The following is a 23,922-nucleotide window of genomic DNA, read 5'->3' on the forward strand; positions in this document are numbered from 1 at the left end:
CAGATATTTAACTTTTATTTAATGATTATTCTAACAATATACAAAACCTGAATTTATATGAATGTCTTCAGTATTAAGAGTTTAAATGGTTATAATCAAGTTATGGCCTCTATAAATGGCACTTCCCCCCCCCCCCCTTTGGGGAATCATAAAAAGAAGTATCAGCGCATTATTGTTTTAGCTGAAATGGGCAGTTGTTTCACCTGGTGTGTTCATTTCAACAACATGAACCAAGCAGTTGTTTTACAACAGCAGAAAGGATTAATAGATTATTCTTGAATTCTTATGATGAAAGGATAAAGCTAAGTAAGAACACATTTTTGAAATATCAAATGATTAAATTTGCCTAATTACAGCAATTGTATAAATTCATCTTTAAATCAAATTGAATCAGAAATTTTCTAGAGTGTTCATAATATTTGAGATGATGACTTGCATTAACAGAACCAAAGACTAAAGCATAACAAGACAGAAAAATAGAGTAGCTACCTTTTGTCTTGACTGAGCAGATCACCACATCTATTTGGCGATCACCTAGTGGGAGGTGTCCCTGCCCATGGCAGGGGGATTGTAACTAGATGATCCTTGAAGTCCCTTCCAACCCTAACAATTCTATGATTCTATCATGAATTAAGTACTGCTAAGCTGCACTGTAATTATTGCTCTTTCTCTTTCTGCTTATAGTCCCTAATGGCTCCACATTAAATAGAAGCCTGTTCAAGCTTTCTGTATTCGACTGCAGCAAAAAGAACTGCTCCTGTAGATGGATTCTGACTGCTTTATCCTCTCCAATGGCTCAATCCAAAACAAGCATAGAAAGTAGAGTCCCAGTGCATTAGTGAAAACTAATCTAAGAGAATTAGGAAGAAAAGAACTATGAAGGCTGATGTTGAAAACTTGATTTTCAAAATGTGAACTTATGGAACAGGAGTTAAAGATGTAACTTTAAAAAGATATACACCACTTGGATAAAAGTTATATTGAGATTCCATGTTCAAAGAATGAAAAGTAATGCAGAGAAACTGGAAATGCAGAGGGACTTAGAAAATAAGGAGGGACCTCTAAAAGTGCCAGAGTTGGAGTAAAAAGAAATTATTTCCACGAGTCATTAATTTAGTTATCAGAAAAAATTACACCATAGTGCCTAAGAGCCTTTATTTGCTTTGGAAAATTCAACTTTTACAAGAAAGATCAAAGGATTTAGTTGATTGATACAAGAGAATTTCAAAGTAGGGAACCCTTCCAACTTCTCTTTATCTAGTTATCTCAGGCTATTCAGTTTCACAGGGGAAATGTCACAATTGTGTCCTATACAATCTGCCTGTGTCATTCGAAAGGATACTTGGAATACATAGGTGACTTTTTAACATAATTTTTTTCTGATAATTTTGGCATATATAATGCTGAGGGCAAGACATTCACATATGGCATGACTTCACTTAGGATTAAAGTCTTGGCCGTAAAACAGTTTCTCTGCTTTCCAGTATGACATTCATGAAATCCCTGAGTTATTATAAGCATTTAAAAAACATTTATCAGTATAAAAGCACTTACCATCGCCTGAAAAATCCATCCGAGATAGGAAAGAAATTATAAAGAATATTAATAATTTTCAGGTTTGTTGCAATGAAAAACCCATATCAGATGATATTTCAGTCAGTGTCAAAAGGATATAGCACTCATTTCTAACAGTATTATCTTTACTTCTACGAAATAGTCACATATGTAAACATAAAAAATATCATCTACCACATCCTAGGCTGCATCAAAAGAAGTGTGGCCAGCAGATCGAGAGAGGTGATTCTGCCACCCTGCTCTGGTAAAACCTCACCTGGGATGCTGTGTCCAGCTCTGGAGCCCTCAACACAAGAAGGACACAGACCTGTTGGAGCAGGCCCAGAGGAGGACCATGAAAATGATCAGGGGGCTGGAACACTTCTCCTACAAGGACAGGCTGAGAGAGCTGAGGTTCAGCCTGGAGTAGAGAAGAGTCCAGAGAGACCTAATTACAGTACCCGAAGGGGGCTTGGGAGAGGGCTGGAAAGGCACTCTTCACAAAGGCCTGTAGTGATAGGATGAGGGGCAATGAACATGTTTGGATGTTAGGAACAAGTTCTTTACCATGAGGGTGGTGGAACAGTGGAACAAGTTGCCCAGGGAGGTGGTTGAGGCTCCATCCTTGGAGACACTCAAGGTCAGGCTCGCTGGGGCTCTGGGCAACCTGATCTACTGGAGGATGTCCCTGCGCACTGTAGGGGCACTGGACTAGATGACCTTTGGAGGTTCCTTCCAACCCAAACCACTCTATGATTCCATGACAGAAGATTTTACAAGGACTTGAGAATTTAATTAGGTATTCTGGAATCAACCTATTGTAAGAGCAGAGCTCACAGGAGATTGCTCTACCATGTCATAAACTGAACTTCTCAATGATTCCAGAAAGAATTCTATTTTAAAATGGTGGCTTGCTTTCTCTTTGTGAACAGTCAGCTAGTATGGTATAATGTTGTAGAGTAACTGAACAGAGTAGCTGAGAATACATTCAGCAATAATTTGGCAAAGATGGATCTTTTCAAGACAACTATAATAATAAGTTATTTCTCCTGACTCCCCATCATTTCTTTGCAATAAGAAATTGGTTTGGGGGCTTACCACCACTGGAGAGCAAATAGGTATTTTACTGAAATATGATTTTATACTTCAGGAAAAGAAAAAGAAAAATGTGAATGGCCTCTGAAATTCTTCAGAGCAGAGAGATTCTACTTAATCTTGTTTAGACTGGAAGTCAGAATAAATCTTGAAGTAACTGCCACTCTTTTCACCTTTCTGACATTTATTTGCCAAGATTATTATTGTCTACAATGACTGCTAAAATAACATACCTCATCTTATACCAAAAATATTCATAAATCTTGAAAATATTCACACTGAAAGAGGGTTGCTTTTTAAAAAGAAATTATCTTCCTCTTTCAGTATCATAATTAGCCAAGTCAATCTGTATCCCAAGCACTCAATAATAGTTGTCTCCATAAGTTAAATCAACACAAAAATAAGTAACTTATATTACTCCATGGAAAGCATGGAATACTTGATTCCACAAGTAGTATCTAAACATTCAATGAGATACTGAGGCTTACCTAGTACATCCTAATAACCACCACACTTACTTTTACTGGCCTCAATCCATTCTCTCAAAATACCTATTTCCATAAAACAACTGAAAAACTAGCATTCACATGCACAGTGGTCATTACAATGAAGGATCTAGACAAATTACAAATGAATCAACAGTTTTATGGCATCAGATGTTACTTACTACATCTCTAACAATGGGAAAAGATTTCTTTCTACGCAGGTCTGGCATGCTATCAATTCCGTATAGCCCACGACCAGCACTGTAGGAGATGAAAAGGCAAAGGAGAAAATAAAGACGTGGAATTTATGAGTTTGCATCCTTAAGAACTGCTTATCATATCTGTATTTACAGTTAAAATCGAAATTAGCAGTTATTTGCTACAGAAGGCAAGTGCTCTGATACTTATGACAAAAAGAATGAGAGTGATCTTGGTGCGGCTAACTTTTTCTCCTAGCATTCACACAAATTAAAGAGTAGCTGAAAGATTGCTTCATACCTCCTAAAATGATTTAGCATGGATTTAGAAGCTGTAACAGTAGCTTTTCATCAAAAGGACTTGTAAATTTGGTAGCTTAGATGGAAGCCAACATTGTAATAAATTTCATACAAAGAGTAAAGTACCTAAATAAATACATAATCACATCTTCTCGTATGAGTCCATGTGAATGTGGAAACCAGAACTTGTCACAATTTAGGATAATTCCCTGATGACCATCTTCCTGGTTAAGCTTTATCTTTATGCACACATTAAAACCACCTATTAGATCTCACATACAACTTGAAAAAAAAAACAGCAAAGAACAACCCGAGGCCACTATAAAGAGTAAAAGGCTAACACATCAGTAGGATTTAAAAGGGAACATACTGATCCAGTAACAATCTGCCTGATGCTTCAGAACAGGTAACATGGGTATTACCTTCCTGAATTTTTTCTACAGTGGATGTTGGAAGATTGTTATGTATTTTTTTTAGATCTAATTCAGAAGTACTTTGAGTATCAGAGAAGCTGAGATACCATATTTTTTCAAGACCCAAGCTTTTGTCCTCCATGTTCCTTCTATTTGGTACTGTCTCAAACACTCCTTTTGGCTGCTTTTGTATTTCTATCTCTGACTCTGTATATAAAAAGAGTATATGTCACAGTGAAAAGTTAAGCATCTGAAAGCCCTTGGTTTATTTATACAGATTACAATTATTGTGTGAAAAATTACCTAACTGAAATCAGGTCAGAATTTTTACTTTCTGAAGTATCAGTATTTTGTCCCAAATACTCCTCTGCTGACCTAATTACAACCCCTTGCCACAGCAGAGTTGACAAATTCTATATTTATTCAAACCAAGACTCTGGCTTAAACTCCTGTTGTGTATAGTTTTTGCAGTTCCACAGCTACAGCTAATGCAAAAGGAATTACGAATAAGAGACTTGAGCTGTCACAATTTAAATTCTACCGTATTGATATAAATGGAAATCAATGCTGGGTTATGCTGATATGCCAGACTGTAGGCAGTTTAGGGACAGACACATTTCTGATACCTCCACTGCTAGTATCTTCAAGACAAATCAGTGTGAGGCAACAGAACTCATAAATCAGAACCCAAATTATTTAAGAGAAATTAAATACATTAATAAGCATTACAAATAGAGGACACCAACTTCAGTTTAAGCAATCTCTAAATTACAAAATACTAGAAGTTTAGAGGAGTATCCTATGCTATGGATATTCTATCCATATATGCTTACACTTTTCTGACAGTTTCTGGTTTTGGCCAGTGTCAGGAGTAGCAAGATGCTGGTCTAGATGGACCTTTTTTGTCAAATTCTGTATGTGAGGTTTCGTTGGTGGGTTTTGACTAGTTTGTTGTTGGGGCTGTTTTTTCATTTTAAGGCAAAGCCTACAATAACTTTTATCTCTCACTTGGAATAAAATGGAGTTCTATTTAGTCCCATTACTATTCTACAGAAGACTTCTGGGAGAAACGAACACAGCAATGGAGTGGCAGTATTTATTTCTGTGCTTTACTTTCAACAGATTCAGAGCAGCAAATTTAGTTTCTTGGACTGTACTTGACATGGAACTTGTAAAGCTCAGCTTGAGTGAAGCTTAACTGAACTAAAACCAGAGGAGAAGAAACATAAAATGTCAAAATAGCATCTATATTGTCAGGGGTATTTGTTTGCCTTCTGTTCAGTAATTCTAATACCCTGAAGTTCTGGTGAAACTTTGTTAGTAACAGTACTGTGGACAGGTCCAGTTTCTGATCTGCAGAGAAATGGGGAAGCTCTCTCGCACAAAATCCCACCTCTAAGTTATGTGAGACAAGAAGAGTTACAACATAAAAGAGTTAGGAAATTAATAGAGCAAATCTTGGCTGACAGACTACTCAGTGGGCAGCTCTCCAAGTAGAATAAATTGCAAAAGGAATTTGAGAAGCTATCCTTAATGTCAGAGTACTTTTACATAATGGGACAAATCCCTAAGATGGAATCAAAATGAACTTACAAAACCACAAACTGGAAATAACCATTTGAGGCAAACCCAATAGGCACTGAAATCTTTGCTTTGGATGCAAGAGATAGCATCAAGGGGACTGTTAACTGCTGAAGCTAATAGTAGAAATAATGAGTTAGAAAATACTGCTTTATACTCTGCTCCTGCAGATCATGTTACTGTGACGAAGCATTCATCACAACTGCCAAATATTAAGGCTCAAACGTTAGATGTTAGATATTTGGAGCTGTTAGTACAGAGAGAACAAAGACTGTTTCTCATATCTTGTAATAAACAAAGACACTCAAAGTAATTTCTCATATGGATTTTAAAATAATATGTTCAGGATCCTTTACACATTCATTCATTCACTTAATCTGGTAGTTCAATACATCTGCAAAGATCTTGATAAAGATCTCCTAACATTTCCACTGATATTCACAAGATTCAATCTCCAAAATTCATAAATTAAACTCTTGAAAACTCCATGGAGTCTAGAAGCTTTCTCAGTAAATTCAAATAGGATTGAGATCAATTTTTCAAAACCCCATGCTCACCTCTCCCAACACCATCAACCATTTTGATTATCTTTCCTCTGTCCTAACAACTCAGTATTCTTTTTCATATGATGTCAAAGTTAGCTGATGAAAATACTATACTTTTTCCCCCACACAATAAATATTTTTTCCCATAAATTGTACCCCTTTTCCCATCAGTTAAAAAAATAATCACATTTCACTACCACACAAAGCAACAACTAGTTTCAGGTAGCTGGTAGGAATAAAGCTGGAAGGAGAGTACATTTGATTTCCTAGTAGGAGAACTGACCTCTTCAAGAATTGATGCTCTTTAGTGAGATGCTGTTTGACAATGAATTTTCACGCTTTCTCTTGCAAAGAAAACAACAGATATATTTTACATTCACAACATGATTCAGAAATGCAGTTATGTTTGCATCCTTAGGTTGCATATTGTTATTTTTTTAAAAGCAGAATTTTGGTGTAGTGTTACATTGTTTCTTCCTGAGGGATGCTGAACCTGCTTAAATCCTTTTCTTCGAAGTGGCACTGTGCCAGAAAAAGTCACAGATCACACTCTGAATAAAGTGAAGGGTATAAATGTATTCAAAATAATCCTTTCTTAAGAGACTACAGTAAAAAAAGTTCAAAATCTTTAGAAGCTGAGTAAGCTGAAAATGTCTTTGGGTGTTCTTTTCCATGATGTCTTCAAGTTATGAGGTGCTTTATTGCTAACAGATAAGCTCTTGCAGGAAGGTTCCCAAGTAGTATGTTACTAATTGACATTTTACTTATCGATTGTGTCATGGGTAATATTCTGAATACAGAGAATAATTTCCTATTTTAGAGGATGAATTGAAGTTGTTTTAAGAGATGCAAGTTTCTATTAAATGACTATTTTCCAGAGCAAAAGCTTCAAATAAACACAACCATTATATACTCACCACAATGTATATCAATATTTAGTGAAAGGACAAGGTCTATGTTCTACTTGATTTTACGGTCACCTATTGGTTTACAGACAATTTCTTATTCTGCAGCAGCTGAAAGTAATTTTGGAGCTTTAAAAGTCTGCAATTTCATTTCCATATTGACCAAACGGAATTAAACATATAAAAATAATATATGGGAGGAATACATTCTTTTTTCTAAGTTCTGTAAACCCTGAGGTACACAGACGATTATTTCCAAGATTTGGAAAAAATAAGATTAATCTGCAGTCTCTAAAAGAGATATCAATAAATTCCTCAATGCTAACAATATGCAACAAGAGTGCTAGGTATTCTTCTTGTTGAAAAACCTTTAAACAGAACAGAATTCAGAATATTCTCTCATAATGGTCCTGCTCTAAACTGTACTTTTATAAAGGAACTTAGTTTTAACATTAAAGTGGGCATAGTCCTTTAAAGATGTATTTAATTAAGAAAGGTGCTAAGTTTGAAATTACTTTAAAAATCATCTTTAAGTGATACAAGGTCATGATATTGTTTACCAGTGCAGTAAGGAACAGAAGACTACAAGCTGCTTCCAGATCAATGGCTTTACAGTGGATGAATAATTTCTGAGCTATTCACTGCATTTGATAAGAGATGTATTAACAGCCATGACTGACCCAGTAATGACTCACTGTACACCATAGAGGCCTCTTGGTCCAAAGGATATTTGTAGGCAAAAGGATGAAGTAATTCATAAAATAAATAGACTTGACATGTAAGAATTATTAATTTTTCTACGTACTGCAAAGAATTTAAAAGGAAAGGTACAAATATTCTAATACTTTCTGCAACTGTCCAGTTTTGCTGAAATTGCTTTCCTTATCTTCTGCCCACTAGGGCATTTTTCTCTATACTCAAAAATGTGAGGTCAGTACACATATGATGATGCCTGAAATGTTCTATCTGCCTGCAGTATGACAAGCTTCCTAAGACAGGGGAAAGAGATTTTTCCCTCCAGTTGATGAATCGTGCTTCACAATTTCAGGGCTTGTACAGGGCAATTTTCCTTGACTCACTTTTGATATAGCACAGAATACAGTGATGTGTTAGGTTCGTGCACAAATACTTAATCAGATAAGCTGTCACTCTATAGAATCAATTGCCTTCACTTTATCTCTGCTAGCAACTAGACAGCAGAAAACTAATTATTTTAGTTTTGTCAAGTCAGGACTCACATACCAGGGAACTGATTTTTTTTCTTTGTTTGTAGCTTTACTGGGAGCTGGCATCCAAAACTCTACAGGAAAAAGCATATACACATTTTTCAGCACAAGAAGAATGCTGTTCTGTTGCAACTCTCCAGAGAGAATTGAATCTGCATTAATTGGACTTCTGGTGTCACATGCATTTTAAGAGAGTTTGGATTGTACCTGTATGTGCTGCAGTTAGAAAAATTTTCTACAGAGATTCCCCAGTATTTGGGCTGTAAGTAAGATGCTAAAGAAAGCATATATACAAATAGCTTTAAAGGATTACAGTAAGTCATTTCCACTTAGTCACAGCAGCAATAACACCCTATTTAGTCTGATCCTGCTAGCACTCATCAAGCTCACACTGTTCAAGTGAAATTATTCTTTCTCCTTTGTTACAAACACAGGACTTGCAAGTTATAATCAAAACACTCGAAATGAACTCTTGATGAAAACAGTAATATCTTCAAATAGAACCTGATTTTTTTTTTCTAGACTGACAGTTCAGTGTAGCAATTCAGATGCAACTCCCAACAGTAAAACGTGCAATAATTTCTATTGTGTACCTGGCAGGTAGTCTGTTTGGTGAAAAGCATGACAGTCTATATGTATGCCTCTATGTATATACACATACACCTTTCCTTTTCAGACAAGAACTTGATCGACTATATCTTCCTTTCAGACTACATAAACAGACAGCTCCTTTACTAAACCATACAAAACCCTATTAGCAAACTTGTGATACTCTTTGCTGTATACTTGATATATTGAACTGTCAAAAAACTTCCAAACTTCCCCCTCTCCACCTGGTTTAGTCCTAAGTTTTACAGGACTCAATTACGTATTTAGATTTATGGCATTCTATAAATTCACTAGTGGTTATGAGAAAAAGAGGTGAGGTTTCACTGTTTTGTTTTGTAAATCACTCCATGCTGAAACACATATTAGGTTACTGGGATACTTCATATTTGTGAAGTTTTTAAGATTTCAGGTCAGAGGAGTCTGGTTTATAGCATACTTAAATTTATGTAGTTAAATGTGAAAAATAAAATATCTAGGCAGCTTTAATAACTTCTAATGCTAGTCTGATCTCATGAAAATTCAGATGAATTTTTTTGAAGACTGAACTAGAGGTTAAGGAAGGGAAAAAGAAATTTATTATTGCTGCATATTATAATCATAAAATGTAGCCAGTGGCTTCTGTAAAAACGTAAAAATGGAGCCATGCAAGTTAATGCTCAATAATTTTGAGACAGCCACTCTGTCTGAAGTCCCACAAATCCACACCTGGGGAGCAATACATAATTTCTGCTAGTGTGAACTATTGAAATTGGAGGTTTAAAGTTGTATATGAACTCTGGGAGAAAAGACCAGCATTATACAAGTAATTACGGGATTGGATTAACAGCTTTTCTTGGTCCTCAGTATATTAAAATACCACCAACGTAATACCTAGAACTTTATCTGAAAGTGAAAGTTGGATTAAAAGTGTCTTAATATGAGCTAAAAATACTGTATTAAAAAAAAAAAAAAAGGCTGAACTCCTCTGTAGAAGACAATCTGCTACCCTGACCAATTCAAGAAGCTATCAGAAAATTTTGAGGTAGACCAGGCTATTCTAAAGGACTATATGCACTTGATAGATTGTGTACTCAGATGAGTATGCATGTACATGCATACATGCATGTGCTCGTCATGAAAATGTTGAAATTGTTTGTTAATCCTATTTCTGTAGTAAAGATATGAAGTAATCACACATTAGAATATGCTGAAAGATGCTCAGATTCTGGTTGAGGAAGCAAAACAGGCCTTGTGACTACAGCTTTGAGCCTCCCTCTGCCTTCTGATCATAAATCTGTTGAGTGCTTCATCCTCAGGTGCAAGCTAAAGCAGACCAATAGATATTCCAAATTGTACTAACAGGCCTCTGGGGCCATCTCAGCTCTTGAGAAAAAACAAAAATGTTTGCAAAGAATTTCTGATCTCATTTTTATTTTCCCTGCCATGCTTGTCACATTACAGGGAGCTGACACTATCCAGCTAGAATGACTTCATTCTAGCCTTGGGTGATGTGGTCTCAAAGCACCACCTTTTCAACTTGTAATGTTTTTCCTTTATTTTTTTCTATATTTGGGGACCCCCCAAAAAAACACAACAACAACAACAAGCCCCCACAAACCCAAATAAACAAAAAGAACCAAACCCCCATCCTGGGGGAAAAAAAAAGAAACTAAAACCCCAAACACCCAACCTGAAAACAACAGAAACAAACCACCACACAAAAAGCCCCAAAACACTGAAATTATTTCCTAAAGCCCAAACTAAACAAACAAAAAAGGTATTAAACCCCATGCATCAGCAAAGAGTATTAAAACTACATTAGCTGATATTCTTGACCCTTACACCAGAGCAAATCAGTAGCAAATTGTAAGAAAGATTAAATATCCACAGTATTGCAAAGACAGTCTAAGAAAGACATTTCAGAGAAGAGAAAAAGTTGCACATCCTCCTCAAGATTAGTGCTCCCTTAGCAGAACTAAGGCAATACCTTAAAATCAAGGGCTTGTTTTGAAATCTCTGTGCTATCCTTGAAGTCTATGGAAATGGTCTCAGGGCTCCTTGTTACTCAGGAGCAGTTCGATCAGAAGTGAATAAAATTCATCACATGTAAGAGATGCTCTTATGCTACAAAGAGCTACTTCTGACAAACAATGCCTGTAAAATCACTCTATTCTTCTACTCTTTAAGATAAAGTATGACTAAAACTGAGGTTCTTACTGGGTTCCTTTTACTGTCACTACAGAGTAACATATAGCAAGGAAAAATAATCTGAATTCAAGACCGACTGAGAGTTTTTTCCTGGGAGAAAATATGATGTCTTAATTAAGAATGCTGCTGATGTTAACAAAGAAAGAAAAGAACGACATGGCTTTTGAAGGAACAGCAAGAATGACAGAGCCAAGACAGATGACTACATAATATAAAGACATTTTATTATGACATTAGCGGTGTAATTTATGCTCAGTCAGTAATTCACACCTCCCTCTCTTTAAATAGCTCAATTTTCTACTCAATCTGTACTTCCCCAGAAATCTTTTCATTATGATTTCCAGCTAAGGTTCAGCTCAGCAGAAACATCCGATTTTTCCTCTGTTTATCTGTACAATATTACAAATTATTCAGTCCCATGGATGGTTGCATTCAGAGGGTACTGGTCAATGGCTTGATGTCCAGCTGGAATTTGCTGACAAGTGGTGACCCTCAGGGGTCCTTATTGGAACCAGTACTGTCTAATATCTTAATCAATTTACATAAACAGTGAAATTGAGTGTAAGTTTGCAGATGACACCAAGCTGCTTGGTGCGGTTGTCACACCACAGGGACAGGATGTCATCCAGAGCACTCAGCATCCACAAATTTGATAGATTAGTAGGTTTCAATTCTAGATTAGTAGGCTTCAATTTCAGATTAGTATACTTAAAAGCCCACTGTCACTTGCCTCTCAATTATCAGATTTTAATAGATTCACTTATAAATGATAGAGGAAGAAACCACAAGGCAAGATGTTTCCAGTTGCTTTCATTGTAAAAGTATACCCTTCTCTGTAAGAACCTACTGAAATGATAATAAATCCTGTTTTCTGCATGAAAAATTCATGTGTTCCTTATGGCTACAGGCAAGTAGAATCCAACAAATTATCTGAAGCAGTTGCTTCACCTGCAGGACACTGAGGCTTGTATTGTTTAGTACTTAGTGTTCTGTATTTTGACATGAATGAACATGTTCTTGAATTATCTTTAGAAGAAAAACTACACTTTTATCTTCTACCTTATGTAGACTCTGGAGTATCATTAGTTACTCTCCTTGTATTCCTGATGTGATTAAGCTTAGTTGTAGGCAAACAATTTCCTCTCTCTCAAAAAAAAAAAAAAAGTCAAAGCAAAAAATCCCTCCAAACCAACCAGCAAACCCAAATATCCACTCCTCCCAGTAAAACCGTAAATACATGTCTGTTTGGGGGGGTTTTTTGGTTTTTTTTGAGGGAAAGAATATTTCTTTCTACAACTGCATCACTGCTTTTATTTTTCAGAATTGTTCTCCGGTTATACTCCCATAAGGCTGTCAAGAGTTCTCACTTTACGAGAGATTTGTGAAACTTTCATCAAAGTTGGGATTCATTTGGATCCAACAGTTGCCTTTCCGCATAATTTGGGATAAGCAATGACTCTGCCTTTCTTTTCGAAATTCAAGGGAAATAGAGAGAAAAGCAGTTTTAGTTTGGCTGATGCAGATAAGTCCTTGCAGTACTTTGAGCCATCAGGATTGTTTGAGGGGTGGGGTTCAAAGCAAGAGAATGACAACAACAAACCCCACGTTTCTAAATTCTGTCATGCATGAAGGCTGGAATGAAGGAATTTTGGAGCAGGTATGAACCTGTGTATCTGTGTGTTGGGTTTGCTGGAAAGACAGAGGGAGAATACATAAACAAAGTAATATGCTGAAGAAGGGTTACCTCAGAAATTCTGATCACTGCCATTTAGGCTGAACATGGATAGTCTGTTGATGCAGATACATAAAAAGGGTATAAATTAACAGCCCCTGGACTCCTGTACCTATTGAGGAGTAAGAGGTCTGCAGGCAACTTAAATCCATGTTACTTCAGGTAGTAGAGTGAGCACAGCATTTTATATATTCTGTCTGAAACTTTTTAAAATGCTGTTAATTCTCTTTTCCTCAATATACATATTTAGTTAGAAACACCATATAAAGGAAAGAAATTATAGAACTAAATAAAACAAAAAAATAATTTCAAGTACACAGATAAAGCTGAAAGGTAACAGCACAAAAAGGGATTAGTGCATGGTAAGGTGTACAATATCCACTAGAGACATGGAAAGGTTGACCCACCAAACTCTCGTATCTCACAGCCAAATAAACAAATGCAAATTTGCTGGGAAGATACACTTCTGTTTTATGTGGAGAGTAGGACAATCCACCACAGATCCAGTAGGAAAAGAACTTGACTAATATATATGCATGCTGAAAACACACACCTCAGCCTGATTCTAGCAGAACTGTATATTTAGTACTTTTTCTTGCATCTTTACTGAAACAGCCTTGACTTTTGGGATATGAAGTAGAAATCCAGTACAGGAACGAATCTGATCCTTCTAAAAACATTTAAGAGGATGGTAAGTATGCAAAGATTGTTAGCTGTCAGCTGGAAGTAAAAATTAATATGCTGATCTGGATTGTGCAATGAAATTTAGTGGAAAGCAGGAAAATAGCTACATTACCAAAACTAACAAACTGGGCAATGCTGTATTGACAGTGATATTTTAGTCTTTGTGTATAGTCCTTGAAACATTGAACATTACAGACATCAAAAAACTGTTCATGTAACTGACATTATACATTAAATTCTCTACTCTCCTGCCTCCAATAACTAAACTTTTACTAAACAACATCCTGACATACACGATGATGAATTTAAAGGCACACAAGTTATTCAGTGCAAGAAAAATCCCTATAACATTGACTGTTTTGTGTGCTGCTGAAGATATTCTGCATAACAGACATCTATTTGAATTTGTCAAAGAGAACATGCTACTGAAGGGAAGAAGTAATCATCTGCATGCAGCACCATCTGTGTACCATTAGCTAATTTCAAAATGGATTAGGCCATGTGGTAAAATTTTCAGTCTCTGACATCACTGCCATCAGGAAAGCAGTAAATTACTACAGAGCAAATTTCTGGAAGAAGTAAAGCAGTACAACTCTAGATTCATACCTGTGATGAAAAACCCATCTGACCTCCATGTACTTTTTAAAAATACTGGAAGGATAAATTTTAAAGTGTCTCATCTTCAATAAAATGAAGAGGAAAAATAAAGACAAAGATAACATTGATACTGGCATGGAAAGAACCGGAAAGGTGGAGCCTTTGCCTTTTAACAGAGGCTTTTCTCTCATGTTATGCAGCCAAGTGAAGATCATTGCAGAGAACGAAGAGCTGCAATCTGTGCCGTGAACTTGAGATGTGCTTGTGCATGAGGTGGGTTCACAGCACTATGTTATGAGATAGAGGGAGGGGTAAGGCAGCAAAAAAAGGCAGCTGAGGTATTTTTATATAGATAAAGCAAGGTATTTAAGTGTTTTGAGGGAAAGAATCTTCCCTCGCTTCAAACAGCAACACCTTCTGGGGCAAGTAAGAGGGAAAAGGGAGTCATAGCTAAGGCTGCAGCCAGCTGAGGGATCCTAGAATTTAGGATTCATTTTTTATGCAGAAGTAGAGCAGAAAGTATGATTAGAACAGCTACAACAGTCTTTGGGATGTCAAGGTTTTGCAGGTGAGTAAGTTAAATGAAAATTGCATCACTCTTTTTAACAGCACAGGAATTATATTAAGCAAATACCATTAGTACCTTTAGTACCTTTTACAAGAAAACAAACCCAAAACATAGGAATCTAAATGAGAAGACCTCATAGTGTCTAGAATCTGCTATATAGCCTTTAAGATGTACAAATGAGAAAATGGAAGATAAAGTAGACAATCTGATCTGAATAGCTTGCCTGTGTAACAAAGCACAACTACAGCAAACAGTGCTTCTATGGTGCAGCAGAAGGAGGAAGATAATATCCCTTTAAAATAATTAACTAATGTAACTCACATTTTACTTTCCAAACAGAATAATGAAAAGGTATTAAAAAAAGGAAGATATATTCCTCAAAAGGAAGGAATCATTAGAACTGGATGTAAAATAACTCTCTCTGAAAAAAACTAAACAAAATGTAGAGGTTTCTACCACATTCACTCTCAGTGACTGGAAGATCTATTTTCCTTGACCTTTTAGATTTCAAGTATTAGAGTAATATTATTATATTACTACAGATTTGAAAAAAAAACAAAAACAAAAACAAAACAAAAAAAAAAAAACCAACCCCAAAACTACGGCTTCAACTGCCATTTATTTTGTATGCAAAGAGGTAAAATATTGTCATCCAGTTGACCTGTGCAACTGAATTGTATAAATTTCTTAAAAAAAGGAGGACTTAAATTAAAAAGAGAAGGTATACACAATGAAACTGAAATTTATTATCTTTCTTTGAAAATAATTTAATTTCTTATAAGAACAAAACTTAATAAAAATACTATTATACTGATTTGCAGAGTAAATTACAAAATTCAGTCATATTGGTACTCACCTACTAAATGCCTGGACTGCATAAAGTTTGGAAGTATCCAAGGAGCTTCCACTTACTATCCGAGCCTTTAATAAAGACCAAAGAAAAAGTACAGTTACTCGGTTGTTCTTAATAAGTCTTTGGACAGAATTTAACTGCATCAAACATATAACACCTAATATGAAAATGTTTAGCAGGGTCAGCTCCAGGCCAAAGCTAGATTAGCTATTGCTTTGGAATACATTTTGGTAGCATTCAAGATTTGGTGAAATACACTGGAAGAACCCATGGGAAGGTAAGATACTGCTTCCCAAATATTGTTGTCCTTTAAGTCCTACAGTGTATGCAGTGTAAATGACAATTAGAGGCAAAAATCCAGATACAGAGTTTGACAGTAGCAGACCCCTATGTTGGCAATTATGATAAGCACAACAGTGAGGGTTATCCTGTTTATAAATGCAACACATTTGCAATACACTCAAAGGAGAACAAAAGAGTGGAAAGCTGGGAAAAACATGCAGATTTAACAACTAAAATGAAGGAACCAAACAGGTCAAATAAGTCACAAACATACATCAACAAAATACATGATCCCTATAGTAAATACGTGATTTTAAACCTTTTCATCCACAGAACCGCTATCTGAAAGAGAATTGGGAAGAAGGGGAATATAGGTTAGACAAACAGACTCTGAGAAAATATCTCATGCTATAAACACTGACACTGAGCAGAATCCAAGTAATACCAGTGCTTAGCTGTATCATTGTGGCAAGACTACTGTCAGTACATTTTGAACAAGCATAAAGATATTTTCATTAGACAAGAACCCCTGCCACTTATGCCAGACTGTGGATACCATATAATTTAAACACTGTATCCCATCCCCACATGATTTTAATTTTTTTAAATTTATTTTTTAATAATAATGAAAGTATTCAATATAGTTGCACTGCTAAAAAAAAAAAAGGGGGAAACAAAAAGCTCTATTTTCAAGGAAAATGAAAGGAAAACTCCTGAACTCAAACTATTCTTTTCTATCACAACAGTTCATATAAGGACAGAAATTACCTTCCAACTTACCTTCCAAAATGCCAACAGGATTATAAGCATATATACATATACTTTGCTGATAGGAAAATCTACTCTTATTTAATTGTCTTGTCCATTTAAAAATTTGTTCAGTATTGGCTTTATATACTATTCCACAGTACAGTGCATACATGCAACTACATTGTTTTAATTGTCACCTTTACTGATCTTTCCACTTTTCCTCACTGTGGAGTACACATCCTCCAGGCCCTATAAATCATGTTGGTATCTTTCAGATGTTTGGAGATCCCACATAACATACACTACAATGTGATCATTTACACCTTATGTTTATCAAAGAAAATATCCCATTCACATGTTGTTCATATCATATATCTGAAACATATATTGGCAAATGTCAAGGTGCACTCAGTATAGCAGCTACAATCCAGGCAACTAAAAGGATCTGTTGTGTCACCCGTTTTAGAGGCTACTGATGTGATCAAAGCAAAGCACATGCACAACAATGGGCAAAACAGAAAATGGAGACAAATTGTTCTAAATGTGTTTTACCACTGAGAGTAGAACTTATTTTGTATTATTCAAAAGGGTTAAAAAGGATTGAGCTACTAAGTATTAGGTAATGTCAAAACACCAAATCTGAATCGACAGAAAATCCAGCTACTCAACAGCCTCTCCTTTGCAAGACCACAAAAATCTGACTACAGATCTCGGTTTTTCCTTCACAGCTATTGGGAACAATCCTTAAAGTGTATACCAAAAATAATGAAATATAGTTTATAGCCTCAAGGTACTTATGGTTTATTAAACGAAAACTATTACAAATAGTAAATACCACAATTCATTAAAAATAGAGTAAGTGTATCTGTGCACCAAGAGTATCTGCTTGCTGTAAATCGATACTTTTCATGCTTCTCCTGCTGAATGGACATAGTAGTAATTGTTATTTTTGTGCCTTAGAAAAATCCATTGAAGTATTTTTTCTGCTGGGATATGAACTATGCTGATATTGTCTTAAAAACTTCACCTTCCCTTTAGAAATACTAGAATATTAGAATTTTTTTTTTGCCTCAGAAGTTAATTCTTGACTAAATTAAGCTATGACATTTTAGTTGTCAAATTACTCTCATTTGACTGAGTAGATTTACAAAAATTACTTTAGTCTTTAAATTTTTTTAAAACGTATTTATAAAATGTATTTGTTTGACATCAGATACTACTGGCTACTCTCTCTCCACAAGCATATATATAAGACTCAGACATCCATTTGATCCTACCTTCCCACTACAAAATGATTACTGCATTTTCATAAGCAGGGTAAGAGCAGAGGCAGGAGTAACTTCATGACTGTAAGCTGGGCTGGCTGTGGAAATAAAATGGGATATGCCCTTATGGATGATAAACCAAGTAAGAGGAATAGTTAAAACCATAGTGCTAGAGCAGCACCTGGACAAGCGAATGAGAAGAAAGACAAGAAAGGATATACCAACAGGACTCTAAGTGGAAGAGCCTGAGACAGAGTTAATTGTCAAACTGGTAAAAAAAAAAAAAAAAAAGGCAGTCCAAAAAGTGAAGAGAAATTTGTGGACTGAGGGAAGTTTTATGTAGGACACCACTTGTAAGGTAAGAAGCCTCACCATCATGCAACCTACAATTTCTTTCTAGAATATCTGATTCATATCTTAGTGTCATTTATGTGGAATACAATTTTTTCAGTACTTTGCAAATACTTAGCTACCAGCTGCCTAAAGAATCACATTAATTACATGTTTCAGTTGTTTAGAAAGCTGTATCTAATTTAAAAAAATTAAAAAATTGTTGAGATTTGTCTTCCACATTAAATGGAATTTTGTATTTCAGAGTATGAGAGATGGATATATGAAAGTTTCTTTACCTCTCTTAGATTTCAACCAGCTTCATCTAATTTCACTACACTTCCTTTACTGGAACCTATTTTTGCCTAAATTTAGGAAGGAGAGTGACAATCAAAAATTAAGAAGGGAAAAAAGATATTACGCTTTTGGTTTAACTTGGTTTTTTTCATAGTTGCTACTTAAATGTAATTTTAAACACACCAGTCAAACGGCCTCTTTTTTCAACAGAAATTGTGTAAAGCAAACAACTGATGCAAATTTCCTAAACTGAGATTTTGAAAGCATCTCTGTTTGTTGTTGTTGTAAGAAATGACTGCATCTTCAAAGACAAAATTAGTTGGAAAACTTCATTGCTTATTGCTTCTCCTGAGGAAGTCTTCTGTGTGTGTGAGAGCACCAAATAAGCAATTCACTTCAGTAGTCATTAGTCTACTAGAATAGACAGCAACATTCCTTGATGTAGATGAGAAATGAACTGTGATTATGTAAGAGACCATTGAATGTGTTTTCATATCAGGGACACAAGGCTAGAGATCTCAGATTATACTGCTGAATGACAGGGATTTACTTGAAAAAAAATCTTATCTTCATCAAACTCATTTCTGTCACCCACACACTCTATGGCTGACGACTAACCTAAAACAGTTAAGACTATACTAAGACCAGTGTAAACATTAGTTCACTTAATTAAATTTATGAGATACATCCCATTTTATCTTATTGAGTTTATTTGTCCTTAATTTTTTTATCTTATGTGAAATTCACTCTATTACAAAATACCAGGGTAGCCTTCATATTATGCCTTCACACTATATGCCATTTTAGATAACCAGAGTGTGTTTTACTAGGGCTATAGGAAAAGTCCATGGGGTGATATTGCTCCATAACTGTTGCTATTTCAGCTCAGTGCACTCCATATTATACACCTGTGTAGTGGAATGATGAATAGTAGGATGGTCATCTAGCTAGGTACTAATGAAAAGTTTATTTACAAATATGAGATATTGAAGGCAAAAAGAAAATCCCTCCTCTTTCTGAGACAGTCTGATAATTTCAGACTATTAAATATAATTAGGTAACTGGTAAAAGAAGAAAAAACTATTTTAACATAGTTAAAGATATTGTGGTGGTACAATGTTTCTGTTGTTAATTTAAATTTATATTACAATTAATACAAAGAAAAAGAAAGAGTAGCACATCATTAATTGCAGCAAGGGAAGCATGATGATCAGCTATCACATCACAGTTCTCAAAAAAAAAAAACCATCTCCTTTTCTATGCAAAATTCTTGAGAATCAATGATAGAACAAAAAAATTTTAGGAAGGACAGGAAAACCTTAAGGAATATCTATCAAACCATATTTTAAAGTCTCCGTGTTTAGCAAAAAAGTTCCCTCCAGGTCCATGCCATTCTTCACCACTTATCTCTGATCCTCCTTCTTCACTATGACTCCATAAGCCTTCCATAAACAGACATAAACTTCTAGGTAAACATGAGATTAAAAGTATTCATTACTTAAAATTAATCTTAAGGTTCCATTCATAGGAAGTTCCAGATATTGAAAAGGTTGTATAACATTCAACATACCTCCTAGACCCTGGCTTTTGTTGAAAATGGTTCACAAGCATCCACTGAGGTAAGTTAGATGAAGGGGGTGGAGTAAGAGAGACTTATTTGGCATTTTTTCAGCCTGCTCAAATAAAACCCAAAGTTGTTTTCTGTTCACGTAACAGCTAAAAGTTTTTGAGAAGGTGAACCAAAATTTCCAGAAACTGTTTATTAATGCTGCATAGTTACTACTCAAACTCATTCTGAAAACTAATAGATCTTATAAAGGTTAAACTTCACACTATTATCAACTGTTTTCAAGCTAACACATGGTCTGATTTACCCATTTTTAATAACATCGCCACCTGTAACTTACCACACAAGACAGGAATTTATCATATAAGATAAATAGTTTCTATACCCAAACTTCCTAGAGTAAAAGTCTTTCAAGGATGCTGAAAACATTCTTACAGCATGAAAGATAAACTTGCAAGGAAGATAAAGATGTGAAGACAGATCTTTGCTTTCATAAGTTATGATACCATCAGAAACACAACTGGACAATAGCCTCATCAGTCAGCAGAGACAATTACAGCAAAGAGGGTCAAGAGATTATTTTCCCCCTCCCCAGTCATAAGCATCCTTCAAGTGCTGTGTCATTATTTCCATTGTGTATTTTTTTTTCTGAGCAGCGGAGTACCATCCTAGTACATTTCTCTTTATTAATGATTGCAAAAAAAGAGTTCACCACCACCCTGCCACAGAACAAGAACTGTAATAAGGTCATAAAAATCTAAACTGTTAGGAAACCCTAGGATTAAAACGGTATAATTTATATTACCTTGATTTTCCACTCTTATAAGTGTGCATAATTGTATAACACTAAATAAGAAAATCTGTGAAGTTCGTTATTCCCCCAAACCACCATTTGAATCTTTAATTCTGCAAAACAGTTGCAAGAACATCCAATTGACTGATAATTATATCCCTCCTAGAATCAAAACCTTTAGACATAATACTTGCTATAATTAGGTAACAATACAGCTGTTCATGGAAATAACTTACAAAGTACTCATAGAAGTATGGACAATTCTGATTAGTGTGCATTGCCAAGAAAAGGAAACGAAGAATAAACACCAGGGTCAAATAAAAGCAGCACATTAAACAAATAGATTGTCTGTCCAAATCAATGACATAAATTAAGACATCCTAAAATAATAAATGCTGTACCCAGAAGTAATATTATCACTACAGAGTGTTACAGCATGTGAGCCTAAAGGATGTTGTGTTGCTGAAGCATATTCTAGGAAGATATAGTATATAATGCTTGAAAGATGATATTAAAGCTAGCACACCATAAGAGATGAGTGATGCTTGTCTGACAAAGAGAAGGTCAAACTTGAATAAAGCTTGGTTGACAGGAGAAATAGAAGAATTGCTGCTAGCACTTTACTAGCAGTGATGTAGAAAAATCACTAGCGGATAGATTGGGAGCTAAAACAGGAGGTCAGCTTGGTTAAGATACAAACTGCATTCATGCCTTTGTAATAAACTGCTCTGCAAATCTGAAACAAGAGGACATGTTTTTAAAACATCTCTGGTGTTTGGAAATTGAGTTCCATTTGACTTCTAATAGCTCCTGTGTTCTGCTGTCTTTTAACAGCTCCTGGTTAATTCTACCAACTTCCAAAATTTACCTCTAAATTAATAAATTATTGAATATTAAGAGAACTATTTGATTATGGAATGTGGTATGATACTAGTGCTTTTTAATTTGTGGTGGTCTCAAAAAAAAATTACACCCCTTTGGAAGACTGAGCTATCTTGACAGTCTCCAGCTTGTCAGAGTGACAGTAGTGAAGTAAATGTGGTAGTTCTAGGCTATGCCTTTAAATTTTTTCACAGATCTTGAAGAGAAAATGGTGAAATGTAAATAAATCACTATTGGGTGTAAAAAGAAAAATAATGATAATTCTAAACAATCCCATTGGAGAGATATTTACCATAAGATTTGGTTCCCAAAACCATTCTCTCTCTCCTCGCTTCCTCGGGCTTGGGAGATACTAACTGGCTTCTGCTTGACCTTGGCTGCATTGTTTTGGCTAAGTCTAACAGCAACTTTCTCTGCTCCTTTCTCTTGTCCCTTTCGTACAGGGGAGCAAGGGGGAGGCAGGGGGAGAAGAAGCTGTTGCCTTGTGCTGTTTAGTAATTGTAAATATCTATAAATACTGTATATTTTGTCAATATTCATTGCATTTTATTGTCTTGCTTGTAAATACAGGCTTCATTTGCTTCCAGCTGAGCTGGTGTGGCAAATTTAATGTTGGGGCAGGGGGGGGGTGGGGTGGGAATTTTCAACCCACCACAGTAAAATAGACTGCATTGCAACCCTAAAACTCATCCGAATGGTAAAGCACACATTTATCCATAAAGGATAAAAAGGAACATTTTACCTTTTTTGTAAATGGAACCAAGTAATGAATTACAGACTGTGAATGCAAACAAATAATTGACTATTGAAAGTCTTTCCATATCACACAGCCAACAATGCCACAAAATATTTAACTTGGATCAGTATGTCGTGGTCTGTCTTACAAGCCAAAGTCCCGTTGTGTTTCTTCCAAAGAAATCCAAGCAAACAGCCACTTGATTTGACATGAGCTATGATCAAGAAACCTCAGTGCTCAAGAGAAGTCAAAAAGTTGTTTTGCCCAATCACATCTGAGATTCCAGACAAGTCCAACTAGTTTCAGTATTCACCTCCATAGAAACTACTAGCCTATCAGTCAGCAGCTTGCTCTTTACTACTATTTGTTTAGTGAAAACAGAATAGTCTTTCCTGTGTTCAACAGGATTATTTTTTTTTCTAGTTGAATTTATCTGTCAGTTAATCTTGTCTTTATTTTCAGGTTCACAAAAACTTCTGACCATGCAAGCTATCTTAAGAATACTCTACTGATCAAGAAAGCAAATCTCACAGCTGACAAAGTTCCATCAGTTCCAACACTAATTTTGCATCAGGAGGAACTGGAGACATTTATGATATTTTTCTTATTTAGAGTCCCAGGGAGACACAATTGTGTAGGTGCTCCACTGATCACCTTGAAAATTGCATAAAGAAAACATCTGTAACCTGTCCCATGAAAGTAGTCAGAATTTCACTTTGGCAGTGAAACACAGAATCAATTTCATTTCACATTTCATTGCAATACCCTATTCCCCTGATAGATCAGATGAAGATTTGAGCATATTTATGAACTCATGTTTTCCAAGTAATTACATTTTTTAAATGCATGTCTAGATATTTTCTTCAGCTAGTTGCTTTAATGAGATTCCTTTTATCTTGAACATAGGGAATGCAGGGATATTTCTATTCCTAAAATACAATGATCTAAAGAAAAGGTTTAAAAGTTTTCCAACCAAAAATACAAAGTATTTCTTAACCTTGGTGATAAAATATTGATTTGTGTTCATTTCCACAGCAGAACCAGTATAACTAAATCCTCAGAACTGACAATCCTGCTCAGGTTTTCTCTTAGCTCTAGCAAATTTACTTTAAGTCTGTTTAAGCACAAAAAGAGCAGGCAAATTGCATGTGTTTCAAATGCTAAACTAGAATTCTACTATCTGACAAGATATTCTTCCCTTACACAACCTGCACCAGCAGCCTATGAAGGAACTTTGTTTTCAAGGAAAAAAAAACCCTCATGAACACAAGCACGCTATTTTAATCTGTCAACATAGTTAACTCAAGCAATTAAGAAATAAGATGGGATAAACATGTACTTTTAATTTCTCTTTCAACAAACAGTGATCTTTTCTTAAAGCCCATTTCCCAATACAGCTCATGTAGACTGAACGAAGAAGAACTGTTGAATATTTAAAAGCAATTTATCTTCATAGATTTCTTATTTCCCCATTACAGTCACCACCAAC

The 23,922-nt window shown here is 35.4% G+C and overlaps 1 protein-coding gene across 2 annotated transcripts in view; it reads right to left on the reverse strand.

Moving 5' to 3' along the window:
- The window catches only part of UNC13C (unc-13 homolog C), a 133,020-nt gene that overhangs the window by 101,699 nt on the left and 7,399 nt on the right, over window positions 1-23,922 (reverse strand). The window contains exons 2-5 of one of the 2 annotated variants that reach the window (XM_054388399.1): window positions 16,133-16,155; window positions 15,535-15,599; window positions 3,317-3,395; window positions 1,555-1,560 (exon numbers count right to left, since the gene is read on the reverse strand). In XM_054388399.1, the coding sequence (XP_054244374.1) occupies window positions 1,555-1,560; window positions 3,317-3,395; window positions 15,535-15,599; window positions 16,133-16,155 (173 nt within the window). The remainder of the gene's footprint in view (window positions 1-1,554; window positions 1,561-3,316; window positions 3,396-15,534; window positions 15,600-16,132; window positions 16,156-23,922) is intronic. The other variant, XM_054388397.1, reaches the window with a different exon arrangement.

This window comes from Indicator indicator, chromosome 16, assembly GCF_027791375.1.
Source record: "Indicator indicator isolate 239-I01 chromosome 16, UM_Iind_1.1, whole genome shotgun sequence".
Classification (NCBI taxonomy): Eukaryota; Metazoa; Chordata; class Aves; order Piciformes; family Indicatoridae; genus Indicator; species Indicator indicator.